At 42.5% G+C, this 16088-nt stretch overlaps 1 protein-coding gene across 8 annotated transcripts in view; it reads left to right on the top strand.

The window, feature by feature from the left end:
- FGF12 (fibroblast growth factor 12) overlaps positions 1 to 16088 on the top strand; it is a 528942-nt gene that overhangs the window by 149627 nt on the left and 363227 nt on the right. The window contains exon 1 of one of the 8 annotated variants that reach the window (XM_081087035.1): positions 12938 to 13310. The exons of the other annotated variants lie outside the window; for them this stretch is intronic. Within the exon in view, the coding sequence (XP_080943161.1) occupies positions 13220 to 13310 (91 nt within the window). The 5' untranslated portion in view covers positions 12938 to 13219. Of the gene's footprint in view, positions 1 to 12937; positions 13311 to 16088 lie in introns of those variants that run through there. 8 annotated transcript variants of the gene reach the window in all.

The following is a 16088-nucleotide window of genomic DNA, read 5'->3' as shown; positions in this document are numbered from 1 at the left end:
TCTATCCTTATCACCATTATTTGTATAGCTACCTGTTCTTCCTCATGCTCCCAAGATATGAGGTCACTGGGGCAGGGGTTATCTTTATGATATGCATGGTATGCTCACTAAGCATGCATTGAGTAGAACTTTTAAAACTTAACTCATTTAACAGGTAGACTTAATAGATACTATACAATTAAAGGAGATTTTTATTTGGAGAGAACAGATAATGTGAAATTTAATAAAAGGGGTTGGTTGACTGTTTATCGCTGAAGTGAAAGGGGGTCTTCATTATTATTTTCTTTTGTGTTTTTAATATTCAAGATTGTTGAAATTCCACAAGAGCACAGGGAAGTTTAATATAGCTTATTTCAATGATATGCTAATATTAACTATTTCCCCCCAATGTCAACTAAACTTAAGACCTCACTTTAAAAACATTACTACATAATTTAAAATTAAAACAAGAGTAATATCTCAGATTTATAGCACTTAGGACTTTTTTTGTTTTTATTTCATGTACCCCCTTCATTGCAGATGTCTATTTATTTATTTATTTATTTATTAATTTATTTATTTTAAATAAATCTTTATTGTTCAGATTATTACAGTTGTTCCTCTTTTTTCCACCCATAGCTCCCCTTTTCACTTGGTTCCCACCCCACCCCCTGCCCGTTCCCCCTCCCCGCAGACTATCCTCGTCAATAGGGGTACGATTTTTGTCCAGTCTCTTTCCGCACCCCCTCAAACCCCCTTTCCCCTGAGAATTGTCAGTCCACTCCCGTTCTATGCCCCTGATTCTATTCTATTCACCAGTTTATTCTGTTAGTCAGATTTTTTTATTCACTTGATTTTTAGATTCACTTGTTGATATATATATATTTGTTGTCACTTTGTTGTTTATAATTTTTATCTTTACCTTTTTCTTCTTCTTCCTCTTCTTAAAGAATACCCTTCAGCAGTTCATATAATACTGGTTTGGGGGCAATGAACTCCTTTAGTTTTTTCTTGTCTTTGAAGCTCTTTATCTGACCTTCAATTCTAAATGATAGCTTTGCTGGGTAGAGTATTCTTGGCTGTAGGTTCTTGCTATTCATCACTTTAAATATTCCTTACCACTTCCTTCTAGCCTGCATAGTTTCTGTTGAGAAATCAGCTGACAGTCGTATGGGTACTCCCTTGTAGGTAACTAACTGTTTTTCTCTTGCTGCTTTTAATATTCTTTTTCTTTTGCTCTTGTCATTTTAATTATGATGTGTCTTGGTGTGGTCCTCTTTGGATTCCTTTTGTTTGGGGTTCTCTGCGCTTCCTGGATTTGTAAGTCTGTTTCTTTCACCAGGTAGGGGAAGTTTTCTGTCATTATTTCTTCAAATAGGTTTTCAATATCTTGCTCTCTCTCTTCTTCTGGCACCCCCATAATTCTGGTGTTGGTATGCTTGAAGTTGTCCCAGAGGCTCCTTACACTATTTTCATATTTTTGGATTCTTTCTTCTTTTCCGGTTGGGTGTTTTTTACTTCTTTGTATTTCAAATCTTTGACTTGCTTCTTGGGGTCTTCTAGTCTACTGTTGGATCTTTGTATATTATTCTTTATTTCAGTCAGTGTATGCTTAATTTCTAATTGGTCCTTTTTCATATCCTTGAGGGTCTCACTATATTTCTCAGAGGTTTCCTGAAGATTCTTGAGTAACCTTATAATCATGGTTTTGAACTCTATATCCAGTAGTTTGCTTTCCTCCATTTCGTCCATTTGTGACCTGTTTCATTGTCTCCGCATTTTGGCTGCTTCCCTGTATTGATAGAGTGGCTTTGTGTGCTAGGTGTCCTATAGGGCCCAGTGGCTCAGCCTCCATGAGGCTGACACTTACCTGAGGTGGACACTCTTGGTGCACCCCTTTGTGGGCTGTGTGCACAGTCTTGTTGTAGTTAAGCCTTGATTGCTGTTGGTATAACTGAGAGGAATTGACCTCCAGGCCAATTGGCTGCGAGGACCAGTTGTATCTACAATGGGAGAACTTCTGTGCTGGAGACACCCTTATGGAGCAGGACTTGCTTCAGTGGGGCTTTGGCACTCACTGATTCTGCCCAGGTTTTTAGCCAGAGAAAGGCCAGGCCATTCATATGCAAAAGCCTCTGTGCACAGCTTGGGTGGGATTGTAAACTGGGTGGGGCAGGGAATCACCAGGGGGGAACAAACCGCAATGGCTGCCAGTCTGCTCTGCCTTGGAGAGGTCCCGGGGTCTGTGTCCCATGGCCCGTGCAGGAACAATGATCGCTGCAAGCACCTCTGCGAGAAAGCCGCCCTCACATTCTGGCCCGATGCCTGACAGTCCAGTTTCCCTCCATATGAGTCTGGGTCCCCAAATTCTCACCCGGAACTGGAGTTCAGAGCAATTGGGAGCTTGTGTCTCCCTCCAGATTGAAAAAGACAACACGTACCCAGCTGCCAGCCCCTTACGCACGGCTCCGTACCTCAGCACTTCCACACCTCTGCACCTCCTACCGGACTCAATGTGTTTTTCTCTTTCCTTCTAGTTGTAGAATTTCCATTCAGCCAGCCTCCCCGTGGTTCTGGATGATATTTGTTTTGTCTTTTAGTTGTACTTTTAATGTGGTTGTGCGCAGCAGCAAATTCAGGTGTTTACCTATGCCGTCATCTTGGTTGTTGTTGCAGAGGATAAGTCTTATCAATACCTTAAACTCTTTTTGATAGGAACATTCTGTTCTTAGGCCCTGAGCAGGTATGATTCTGATGAAGTATTCTGACTCAGGGCATTAAGACTATATCCTGTTGGCTACTTGGAAATGACATTTCCAGTTCTAGTGTATCTCCTTCACTGTCTTTATTTTGTATTTTAACCAGTCTTAGTAATAAATACTTCTTTAGCCAAAGCAAAATTTATATATTTAATTATATTTATTTCTCATTTATTTGGAAGAATTAATATAAATATATACTAGAGGCCCAGTGCACAAAAATTTGTGCACTCGGGGGGGAGGGGGAGTCCCTCAGCCTGGCCTGTGCCCTCTCGCAGTCTGGGAACCCTCGGGAGATAACGACCTGCTGGCTTAGGCCTGCTCCCGGTGGCGGAGGGCAGGCCCAATCCCAAGGTGCAGCCCCTGGTCGGGCTCAGAGCAGGACCGATTGGAGAGTTGGGGCGCAGCCCCCTGTCATGCACAGAGCAGGGCGGATTGGGAGGTTGCGATGCCACCCTCAGTCATGCTCAGGATAGAGCCGATTGGGGGGGTTGGGGCACCGTCCCCTGTCACACTCAAGGCAGGGTCGATGGGGAGGTTGCAGCGCCACCCACTGTCACGCACAGAGCAGGGCCAATGAGGGGTTGGGGCGCTGCCCGCTGTCACGCACAGAGCAGGGCCCATCAGAGGGTTGGGGAGCTCCCCCCTGTCATGCACAGAGCAGGGCCGATCAGGTGGTTGAGGAGCTCCCCCCTGTCACTCACAGAGTAGGTCCGATAGGGGAGTTGGGGCACTGCCCCGTCACACACAGAGCAGGGCGGATCAGGGGGTTGGGGCGCCGCCACTGTCACACTCAGGGCAGGGCTGATGGGGAGGTTATGGCTCTATCCCATCACACACAGAGCAGGGCCCGTGGGATAGGGGTTGGGGTGCCGCCCTCTATCACCCACAGAGCAGGGCCGATCAGGGGGTTGGGGTGCCGCCATCTCACACTCAGGGCAGGGCCGATGGGGAGGTTATGGCTCTACCCTGTCACACACAGAGCCACAGGGCGATCAGGGGGTTGGGGAGCTCCCCCATATCAGGCACAGAGCAGGGCTGATCAGGGGGTTGGGGTGCCTTCCCCTGTCAGGAACAGAGCAGGGTGGATAGGGAGGTTGTGGCCCCGCCCCCTATCACACACAGAGCTGCAGGGCGATCAGGGGGTTTGGGTGCTGCCCCCTGTCACACTGATCCCAGTGCCTGGAGGCCTCGCGGCTCCTCTGATCCCAGTGCTGGGAGGCATATTACCCTTTTACTATATAGGCTAGAGGCCTGGTGCACGGGTGGGTGCCGGCTGGTTTGCCCTGAAGGGTGTCCTGGATCAGGGTGGGGTCCTCACTGGGGTGCCTGGCCAGCCTGGGTGAGGAGATGATGGCTGTTTGCAGCTGGTCATACACCCTTCAGGGTGGGGGTCCCCACTGGGGTGCCTGGCCCGTCTGGGTGAGGGGCTGAGGGCTGTTTTCAGGCTGACAGGTGACTGAAGCTCCCAACCGCTCCTTTTTTTCTTTTTTTTTTTATTCTGGGGCAGCTTTTGCTTTGAGGCTTGGCTCCAGCTCTTAGGCCTCCGCTGCTGAAAGTAGGTTTCTGGCCTTTGCTTACAATGTTGCGATCCTGCTGGCTGAAGCCTGGTGGACTAAAGCGGGTTTCTGGGGTTTTGTTTAGCTTCTATATTTGTAACATAGTTGCTTAGAGTTGCAGCTTAGAGGCCTACAGCCATAGGCGGGGAACGCTGGAGTCCTCTGTCACTGAAGCAAGCAAGCCTCATGTTAGTTTCAAGCTGCCTGGCTGCCGGCCGCCATCTTGGCTGGCAGTTAATTTGCATATTGCCCTGATTCGCCAATGGGAAGGGTAGCGGTTGTACGCTAATTACCATGTTTCTCTTTTATTAGATAGGATATATACACACACATAGTACCAAGTTTTAAAAGTACGAAATAAATTGTAGCCTAAAGTAAATCTCGTCTCTCTCCTATTCAGCATCCTAATCCTCCCTAAGACTATACCCAATATCAGTTTCTTGTGTACCCTTTCAGAAAGAGTCCATTAATTTATAAACATAAGCAATGCACATTCTTTTATTCCATCACACAGATTGTAACATAATTTAATATTCTTATACATGTGTATAAGAAATATACATATATAAAAAATATAATTTTTTATATTATAAATTCATGTAATTAAATTTCAAACAATAAATTTCAGGGATCTTTCAGTACATATTGAGTTAATAATTTTTTAAAGTTCAAGACATTTCTTTGTAACAAGAGATGTGCCAAAATTCAATTAGTTCCCTATGAAAGGATTAGTATCATTAGGATCAAATAGCATGTAATCGAAGTTGTACTGATATGTTGTGCAATTGTCACTAGCTTACCGTCTGCAACCATATCAGGAAGCTAATATTTAGAAAAGACATTTGGGAGAAGTGGCTTTTTAAGTGTTGAAAGATGGAGACAAATTGCAATCCATAAATGTATTCAGTGTTTACTCTTTCCAAGAATGTAAGAGTTCCCATTTCTTTTACATTCTTTCTAGTACATTGGCCTATCAAACATTTTCATCTTTGAAACCTGAATAATTGAACAATGGTATCTTATTATTGATATATTTTATAGTTCTCTGAGTATGAGTGAATCTTATGAGTTAACATGTGTCTACAAGTGAATTATATTTCAGGCATAGGCCATATACTTACTCTAAATACTTTGTGGGTTATTGTTTTTGAATTTGGTGCATAATTGTAAAATATTCTCCAAATTAAAAATCCATATAACAGTCCCCATATTACTTTACTTCAGCAATATGAAATATCATCAATTTACTATTAATTTTATTATATCAATATTTAATTAATAAATTATTTATTACATGTTCTAGGTACTAAGATAAAATATGAAAGATAAAGATACCTAAAGTTGTAGGTATAGGAGCTCATAATCTCTTGGGGGAGGAGACATACGTACAAGCTGAATAAATCAGTTCCATATTATGGAACAATATAATCTGTTATAGGAGCTCAGAGGTTGTAATTGATTTGGGGCAGAGTCAGGAAGCATCAGAAAAAAATTTCCCAGAGGGAGCTGGTAGGTCTTATGGTAAGTCTTAAAGAATGTGTGGGATTTGTAGGGTCAGAGAGAGTTGAGGTAGTAGAAGTGAGAATGTACATTTGGAACTGTGCCTGTATTTTGGTGATGAGTTTTGACTAATGAGCAAATGTTGCTTCCCTGAAATTCACAAGTATTGACTATCTTGGATTGATTGACTTCATATTTCTCACAATAAACAACTGATACTTGGCTCATAGAACTCATATTTAAAGTTTTTTTTTAAAAAATAGATGATAAGCTCTGCATCTATTCAAAACAACTCATTATAGTGTAATTAGAAGAGAATGGAAAACCTCAAATTGTAACAGCAAACTTTGAAGTATTATTTATTTGAAGATTGGGAACGGGGGTGGGAAGGTTGGAGGAAAATGCATGGAAGGTTTATATATTAACTGGACCTCAGAAGGTTTTATCAGAAAAGAACTGTAAAAGTAACAACATTATTTCTCGCCCCCCCCCCCCTTTTTTTTTGGTCTGCTATAGGATGTACTTAAGTTAAAGAAGAATTATTGCTCTATTTCTCATAGAGATGTGATGGGATATAGGACAGGATTGGAGGTAAATACAGAGTCTGAATATGGGTGCTGTATTTTTCAAAAGTGGTTTGTCCTTTAGTGAATACAGTATCTACTGGTATTCATTATGGGCAGAAAGTGAGATGGTAACATTTATTAAGCATTGGAAATTGTATATTTAAAAATATATTTAATTGATTTTTTACAGAGAGGAAGGGAGAGAGATAGAGTTAGAAACATCGATGAGAGAGAAACATCGATCAGCTGCCTCCTGCACATCTCCTACTGGAGATATGCCCGCAACCAAGGTACATGCCCTTGACTGGAATCGAACCTGGAACCTTTCAGTCCGCAGGCCAACGCTCTATCCACTGAGCCAAACCGGTTTTGGCGGAAATTGTATATTTAAATAAGAGTACCTCCTTCAGTTTACCTCACATTTCTTAATCTATATAAAGCTTTTTCTAACTGCTTGTTTCTTCATCAAAAGATAGAATGAACTACCTTTTTTTTCTTTGTACCTTCACTGAGCTCTGCAGTCCTACCTGTATTGCAAAGCTGTGTTTTGCTTATGGTTGACACATCTCTCTTCCTTTACTGTCTTTTAGTGACTTAGTTTTAGTTTCAAATTATTTGTGGACTGTATGCATGGATGAGTGACTGAATAAAAAGTCATCTTAAAACCTTACTCCCTGTTTCTATGAAAATGACCTTGTTTTGAACTCCTATCTAAATAAATGTTTAAATTAGTATAATTTAATTCCAGGACCCTCCCTGGTGGCAATTTCTGGTCTTTTAAAAGTGGGTATTTTTTTCTAATAACAAAATAAGAAAGTAATGTAAACAGGCAATTCCTTTGAAAAATAAAAAATGTTCAAACTCATAATTAGAGACATGCAAATTAAGATGACATTTCAATTAAACTGACAAAAATAAAAATGTAGCATAATCCATTCTATGGGTGGGGCTGTGGAGAAAGCTGAACTCTCACACAAGGAATTTAGACAAGGCTCTTAGAAACATACAGATGTTTTACATACTCAAATAATAGAAAAATCACTAAAATTAATTTTAAATAATTAAAATCAACCAGTATGGAATATAAGTAATAATAAATACATGTAACTCGGTTACAAATGAATAAGCTACACTGAAAAGGATAAGGAACAAAGAACTAATCTAAGTCCCTTTGAAAAAATACTATTTTGACTAGCAATTGTAAAAAGCCTAAAGATAACTAATATCACTTCTGTGACATTCTCGCCAAAATTAATAACTGTTGACAAATCATTAGTAAACACCAGAGAAGCCCAAATCAAAAGACATTCAACAAAACATTGGACCATTATTTATTAAAAACATCAAGGTCTTGAAGTGAAGAAGAGATGGAGGATTTGTCATGAATTTAAGAAGATTAAGGAGACAACTAAATGCAAAGTAGATCCTAGATGGATCCTGAAACAGAAAAAGAACATTGGCTGGGGGTGGGGGTGAGGGAGGGGGGTCGGGGAGTGGGGAAGGCACTGGTGAAAGCTTGTAGCTTATTCAGTAGCATGGTGCCAGCGTAAATGTTCTGGTTTTGATAACTGTACACTGGTTATGTAAGTTGTTAACATCAGGAGTTGAGTGAAGAGTATATATGAACTCTGTATTATTTTGCAACATTTCTGTAAGTCTAAATTTATTTCAAAATAAATAGTGTGGAGAAGAAATAGAATTAAAAAAAAGTACAAGAGGAAGAACATAAATTTTTAAAAAACCCATGTGTTTTCATTTTTGATAACAGTTAAAAGTTATTTAGACTCCAAGTCATTAATAAAGTAAGTCAGCTGCTAGTGGCAGTTTTTGTCATATTATCTAATGAAATTGATTTTGTTGCTGTCTTTTGTGTCCCTGCCACTATCACAAAAAGCACCATAGACTGGGTGGCTTAAACAACAAACATTTGTTTCTCACAGTTCTGGAGGCTGGCAAGTCCAAGGTCAAGGCGCCAAGATCCTGCGTCTGGTGAGGACCGGCTTCCTAGTTCATAGATGACCATTTTCTTGCTGTGCCCTCCCAGGGTGAAAGGGGAGAGGTAACTCTCTGGAATCTCCATTTAAAGGGCACTGATCTCATTCATGATCTTAAAGCTTCCCAAAGGCCCCATCTCTTAATACCTGGGGGATTAGGAAATCAATTTATGAATTTGGGGATTCAGACAGTCTATGGCAGTTGCCTATTGAAATTGGATTTGAAGGTATTTCTAAGACATGCAGTTTATACCATAGCAGCCAGTGGACTATACATATCACACTGATGTTGATCTTTTAGCTTATGTGTTGCTGAAGTTTCTTTGTGAAGATATAAGTTGCTTTCCGTTTGATAGACATTTTGCTATTAGTATACTCATTAAGAGTTTTTGACCTGGCAAATTTTTGAAAATGTTATTACTCATTCATTGTAGGCTTCCAAGCAGAAAAAATGCACTGATTAATTGCACAGCTGATGCCAAGAGTCAACAGATTCCTATGTTTCATATGAACAGAAAATGTCTTAGATAAGTCACCACTTAAAAATCTCAGAACTCCCACAGACACTAATTCCTACAAACTGTAACTCTTTATAAAAAGGAAAAATTTAGATACTAGGAATTGAAACAAGCTCACCTATCATTATGTACCAGATTTTCTAATCCCTCTTAGAAAATTATTCTTTCATTTTTCAACCACATTGGTGAGTCACTTGCTAGAGTTGGTCCAAGGTCAATTCAAAAAGAGAAAGAAGGCCTAACTTAAGGAAACCTCAGTTAGAGACAGATACATGATTTAAAATTTGGGCATTAAAATAATCATATATCTTGAATTTAAAATTTAAAAATATAATTCCCAGAACAACTTTGATTTTGGGTTATAGAATAATACAAACAGAAAGGAGAAAATTTGGACGTTTTGCTTAAACTAACTTTTGCCACTTTATTACTATCCATTGTGCTTCGGCTACATCATTTGTTTTGTTTTGTCTTATGTTTGGATGTTATGGTACCTCCAAAAATGTGTTTTCCTTAAGTACTGCCCAGCATACTTTAGGAAGATGACATCTATGTACCTAATTGTGGAACTAGATGTCACCATAGGAGTTGCTTTAACAAGCAGGTACATTGAAGTTCTGATAAGGGTAAGAACCTTTTTTTATTTTTTTATTTTATTTTATTTTATTTTATATATATTTTATTGATTTTTAACAGAGAGGAAGGGAGAGGAATAAAGAGTTAGAAACATCGATGAGAGAGAAACATCGATCAGCTGCCTCCTGCACATCCCCAACTGGGGATGTGCCCGCAACCAAGGTACATGCCCTTGACCGGAATCGAACCTGGGACCCTTCGTTCCGCAGGCCGACGCTCTATCCACTGAGCCAAACCAGTTAGGGCCTTTTTTTATTTTTAACTAAGTTTGAGTAATAAAATTCTAGTGATCAATTCCCTTTTAATCTACTTTGATGACATGTTCATAATATATAGTCAGAAAATATTGCGCATTAAAATATTATGTGCTCTCTTTGGTTTAATCTGAGCTCACTTGAGAGTTCAATATCAACAACAAAAATCTGTCCATGTGAGCCCTCAGTCTGTTTTTACAACTACTGTGATGATTAATTTTCTTTGTGATGAATACACTTGACCGAAAGTATCACTTCAACAGCCATTTAAACAAGACAGCGGGCCACTTGAATATTAATTATGACAGCTTTCTTGTTCTGCCATCTAAGAGTTGACAGTCTTATTGAGGAGGTAGAAGATTTGCCTGCAATGACTAAAAGGGCCAGTATGTTAAACCACTGAGGAGCACCTAGAACCCGAAAAATTGGGAATAGCACCTTATCTTGTGAAGATAATAAAAATCTTCCAAGCACTTTCACACCTTTCACCACATTGAATCCTTGCAATGACCCTGCCAGGTAGGCAGACAGGAGGGGCTCGTTATAAATATGAAAAGTGAAGCTCTGGACAAGCATGTGTGTTTCAAAATCACACATGGACCTGCTTGCTCTGCTCTGCTTCCTTTGAGGGAATCGGGCCTTTGTCCTATTTTTATTGTTGTTATTATGTTCAAGGAATAACATTTATCTCAAATTAAAGAAATAGCTCTAGCACTGGGCTCCAGAGCAGGAGCGCTCTACCGGAAAGCTCTGCCTGTGCTGCAGCACCAAGGACTATTTTTAGGTGTTTTTCTTTTGCTAATTGCCTCTCCCTCTGTGGGGAATTTCTATGGTAGAATCCCCAGACAGCCCAAGTTTCTCACTGATTCCCGAAGAGACCAGAAAGAGGAGGGCCGTGACCCAGGTTGCCCAGTGATGACATCCTGGTGGCATTAGCAAGACCTTCCAGGACCTTGCAGCCCACAGAGCTGAGGTAGTTCCACTGAATAACAATTCGAAGAAATGACTGGAAGAAAGGCCTGGATATACCTCCTTGAGTCTTGGAAATGCCTCTAATGACCGTGCCTGGTTGGAGCTTAATTCTGAAAGGAAGTAAGAGAATGTGGAGCCAGGATGGTTGTGGGCTCGAGGCCCTCCAGATGTTCTGGCTTTCTTCTAACACCTTTGAGGGGAAGAAGGAAGAGACTTCTGAAAGAATAATTTTCCAGGCAACTTCAACCTTAAATCTCAACTATTAGGGAACATCATAGGAACTGTGAAGGTTTAGCCTACAGAAGAGAAAAAGAAAAGTGGTGATGAAAACCAGTTTTACTCCCTTGCCAGGAAGAGCTGACCAGCTAGTGCTAGGTGGCCTTGGGACAATGGGTAGAACAAATATGAAGTTTCTGGCTGAGTGTCAGTGTAAACCTTCTAACAGGTTTTATACAATGAACTACCTTGGAAACTGGTGAGTTCCTTTTAAGTGGATTTTTTTTTTTTTTTTAAATTTCAGAGAGGAAGGAAAGGGAGAGAGAGATAGAAACATCGATGATGAGAGAGAGTCACTGATTGGCTGCCCCCTGCAGGGCCTCACACTGGGGATGGAGCCTCCAACCCAGGTATATGCCCTGACCCATCATCCTGGTTCATAGGTTTAGGCTCAACCCCTGAGCCACTCCGGTTGGGGGTGGTAAGTTCTTGATACCTGAACTATTCACTAGTTCCTCATACCTGAACTGTGGACACTAGCATGGACCCTGCATTCATCGGAAAGTGAAAGTGATTGAAAACCCTACAGGTGGGGAGCTAAGCAATCGTTGTTAACACTATTATAGCACCTATTTTTTTTTAAATATATTTCATCGATTTTTCACAGAGAGGAAGGGAGAGAGATAGAGAGTCAGAAACATCGATGATAGAGAAACACCGATCAGCCGCCTCCCGCACATCCCCCACTGGGGATATGCCCGCAACCCAGGCACATGCCCCTGACCGGAATCGAACCCGGGACCCCCCAGTCCGCAGGCCGACGCTCTATCCACTGAGCCAAACCGGTCTCGGCTAGCACCTATTTTACATCAAGTGTTTGCTTAACCCTCACCAAGGGGTGTAGAAAATAGACACTATTAACTTCCTTTTAGAGGTGTGGAACTTGAGGCACAGAGAGGTTAAAAAATGTGTTCAAGGCCACATAACTAGTAAGTATTTGAATTTAAGCTATTTGTCTCTGGCATCTGTACTCTTAATCACCTGCTATATTGCTGTGTCCTCTCTGGCCCCCCTTGCCCTGAGATTCCAGGGTCCAGCCCTTCCTGCAGGCGCATCCCTTGCGCCGGATTATTTGTAGGCTTCACTTGTAAGCCTTCCAAAATGGCTTTGAAGGCCTCCTCTGAGAGCAAACAAAAGAACCAGCCAACCAACCAATAAATAAGTAAAGCCAAAGAGGTTTCTGGTGAAAAAAATCGTCAAGGCCTTTACACCTACAAGGAAGATCCCTGGTCATCTTGGGCCAGGTGGTTCAGTCAGAGCTGATCAGAATAGTGCGCCTAAGTGTAGTGTTATTTTCTGATTTCCTTCCTCCTCTGCCTCTCCCTCTGCCTTCCCTTCTGGCGCCCCCCCCAACTCCCCCCCACCCCCCACCCCCTGCACCTGCCTTCCCACTGCACCTGTGCTAAGCTTTTCCAGGAGACTGGAAGGCACGAAGCTAACAACTGTCTATCCCACACCCTCTCCCCGCCCTGATTTACACAGCGGGAGAGTGACTTACCCAAGGTCACCGAGCCCCATCACAAAATCCAGGTGTGCAGACTCCCACATCAGGGCTCCGCCCACACCCAGACACACCTTCGCTCTCCTCGCCCGCACCCCAGAGTTTTCTTTATTCCCCATCCCCTCCTCCCCATCCCCACCCCCCGGGTCCCTGGAGTCGTTTCTGACGCTTTGCAGGCTCCAGGGTCCAGCTCTTCCTGCCGGCGCATCCCTTCCGCCGGATTCTCACGCCGAGTCGCCCTCCGCACGCGCGCAGCCGGCTGGGGCCCAGGGTTCACCGCCCCACGCTGAGATCGGGAGCAGAAGGGGTGCCCGGAGCCACCGGGCCAGAAGGCCAGGCCCCTCGAGGGACCCCGCCCTCGTCCTCCGGGGTGCCGGCACCTGGAAAGGGCACCGACCCAGTCACCTTCCTGTCCGCAGACCAGACGCTTCCTGGAGAAGTCCCAGTGTCAGGTGCGATCCCACCGGGTGTGGCCGCGCCCGTGGCTCCCCGGGGGCTGCCCCCGCCCGCCGCACTTCCTCCGCCCGGACACCGCGCCCCCGAGCCCCGCGCCCCGGTCCTGCCCGGCCGCGCTGCGAGCTGCTCTCCACCCGGGACGCGCGCACCATGGACCCGGGAGCCGGCTCTCCAGCACCGGCCGCCTTCAGGTTGGACCATTAGCGGAGGTGGGCGGGGAGTGGCCGCACCCCACACGCGCGCTTCTCCATGAAGGTTCTTGAGCTTTCTTTGAGGAAAGGAGTGCATATGCTGCAGTGTCTCTGTGGAAGGAGCCTGAGGACCAGCAACAGCCTAAGCGGTGAGCCCGTGTTCTTTCCTTGGCCCTCGAACGCCCCCTCCCTCCCCCTGGCCCCTCTCCTTTCCCCTCCGCGCCTCTATTCCGCTGGGTCGGTGGTGGTGGTGGAAGGAAGGCGTTTCCTTGCTGGGGCCCGATGATGGCCCTGCCGCGAGTTGTCTTTTTTTTTTTTTTTTTTAAGCCCTGAAGTCATCAGCGCTTTATAGAATGCTTCAGCTGTCACCTAGCGCCCGCCCTGGAACCTCGGTCTCTGCGAGGGGTGCGTTAGGTGACCTGCTTTCCACCGCCTCGCGGCTCTCTCCTTGTGACTTGCGACTTGGAGTTGCTCTGCCTCCTCGGAGAAGTTGCGGGTGCGCCGGGCGGGAGAGGGGACTTTGAACAGGTGGCTGGCGAGGCAGGTATCTTTTCTTTTTCTGGCTTTGTCTGAGAAGGAGACTTCTGGCCATCTCCGGGGAGTGCGGTTTGCCCCGGAGATCAAGCAGGTTCTGTGCTCCTTGCGGAAACAGGAGAGTTCCAATTGGTTTGAGGCTTAACCGACCAGTACCCCGCCCCCTCCCCCCAGGGAAGGCACAGGGAGGGAAAGAAAGAAAAGCAGGCCCTTTAAATGACCAGCAGTATTGAGAAAAATAAATAAAAACAATCAAACTAAAACCAAATACGTGAAATTCTTTTGTGTGAAAGCCTTGGGGATGGTGCGCTGTTTCACATTTTCCATTGTCCATCTCTTTCTTTTAGGGTGTAAATTCCCTTTAAAATGATTATGTCTAGTAATTTTGCAAGTACTAATCCACTTTTTGTGTCTTGGATTTTCTCTTACAAAATGTGTGTGTGTGTGTGGGGGGGGGGGTTGGGCGTGAGGGCAGAGGAAGAGTACACCCCTTTCCTCTGTCTAAACAAATGTCTCTTTTTAAACTAAAGGTTTTGGGGACCATGAATTGCAAAAAGCTTTAATGTTCAAAAATTTAACAATGTTATAATAGGTGTCATGTTTAAAACTTCATTCCTATATTATTCTGGTGAATCTGACTCATTTGGTTACTTATCTATTTTCACTCTGATCTAGAGCTATGAAGACTGTATTTGGGAAGATTAGAATATGTATAGATTTCATTCATCCTTTATAAAACTTTGACTTTCTGGTTACTTATCACTCTAAATACAAAATAAAACCAGTTTAAAAGAACTAATTAGATAATTTAACTATATATGAGATATGAAAATATACACTTGTGAAATGAAATCAGCTGTGAGATCTCATGTTTTTACTTTCATTCAATTCAGAAAATTATGTAAACATAATTTTTTTTGCACCTATGTTTATAAGTGATTTCAAGCCACTACATTCTAAACTAACATGATCGATGTTGAAGTTTTGTGTTTTGAAAATACATATTTCAGGAGTCCAATAGAGATGTATTTTAATATTATTTCAATTTTCCTTTTCTACATTAAATGAAATGTGAATGGATTGTAACTTAATGTGTTTCCTACATAGGCTGCCCAATCACATATATTATCATTTCTGTTTGGATCTGTTATTATTTCAGAAACTGACTTTACAGGTAAATTGAATATGTTACCTCTTTTAGACAGGGTATGTCCTCATTTAAAAACAGGTAACATATTCAATTTACCTGTAAAGTCAGTTTCCCAAATAGTAACAGTTCCAAACAAAATTGATAACATATCATTTGGCACCATAGGTTGTTGCAAGATCATGAGACATACAGAAGACCTAGTTATAAAGCAGTCTTTTGCAACAGCATGGCTGGACCTGGAGATTATTATGCTAAGTGAAATAAGCCACACCAATACCCTAAGATCTCACTTATATGTGGAATCTAATGAACAAAATAAACTGATGAACAAAATAGAACCAGAGGCATGGATACATGGAACAGACTGACAGAGGTCAGAGGGGAGGGAGTTGGTGGGGGACTGGATGAAGGAAGTTGAAAAGATAGGCCAAAGAACATATATGCATAGCCAATGAACACTGACGACAGTGTGATGATGGCCAGAGGCAGGGGGCAGGGCAAGGGCTGAGTCCTGGTGGGTAAAGTGTGTGTGTGTGTGGTGGGGGGTGAGGGGCTGGTAGGGGGAGGGCAGGGATGCGGGACATCTGTAATAGTGTCAACAATCACAAAACTCACTAAGAGTTTTGAATTTAGTATTATTATATTTAAAAAAGTGGAAATAATGATAGCTGGTTTCTATCTTATTTAATCTTAGATTTAACATGTGATCCAATGGAAATTGTTGCACTTTATTTATACATGCATGTTTACTTAGTGGAATAATTGGTTATACTGGGGAACTATCACTCCAGGGGAATTCTTTTAAAATGGTGTAGTCACAGTAGTGAAGATAAAGACTCATTTACACCCTTCCCACAGACAGAGGTAATACGTAGATTATAGATTGTTTCTGGGAACTACATTGCCTTTGCTTAAATTGTGGCTTTTCTTAGTTTATGATCTTATATAACTTTTATATGTTCCTGCTATTCCTCATTCAGAGCATAAATTACTAAGGTAATGGTATGTACCTCATAGGTTGTTGTAAAAATTGAATGACTTAATAATAGCTAAAGCTTTATTGAGCTTTCACAATATGTCAGGCATTGTTCTGAGAACTTTGAGCTTATCATATACATGTCCTGTATATTTTAGATATTATTGTGTTCCATTTTAAAATTTATTTCATGTGACTTATGCCATTTGCATGACATTACAGCAATTCTGCATTATGCCCAGTGTGCACATGCAAATTGAGGTAAAG

Source organism: Myotis nattereri (genome assembly GCF_964212035.1).
Source record: "Myotis nattereri genome assembly, chromosome: 3".
NCBI classification, from domain to species: domain Eukaryota; kingdom Metazoa; phylum Chordata; class Mammalia; order Chiroptera; family Vespertilionidae; genus Myotis; species Myotis nattereri.
The sequence above is the reverse complement of the archived record's forward strand: the minus strand, read 5'-3'. Positions and strand labels throughout refer to the sequence as shown.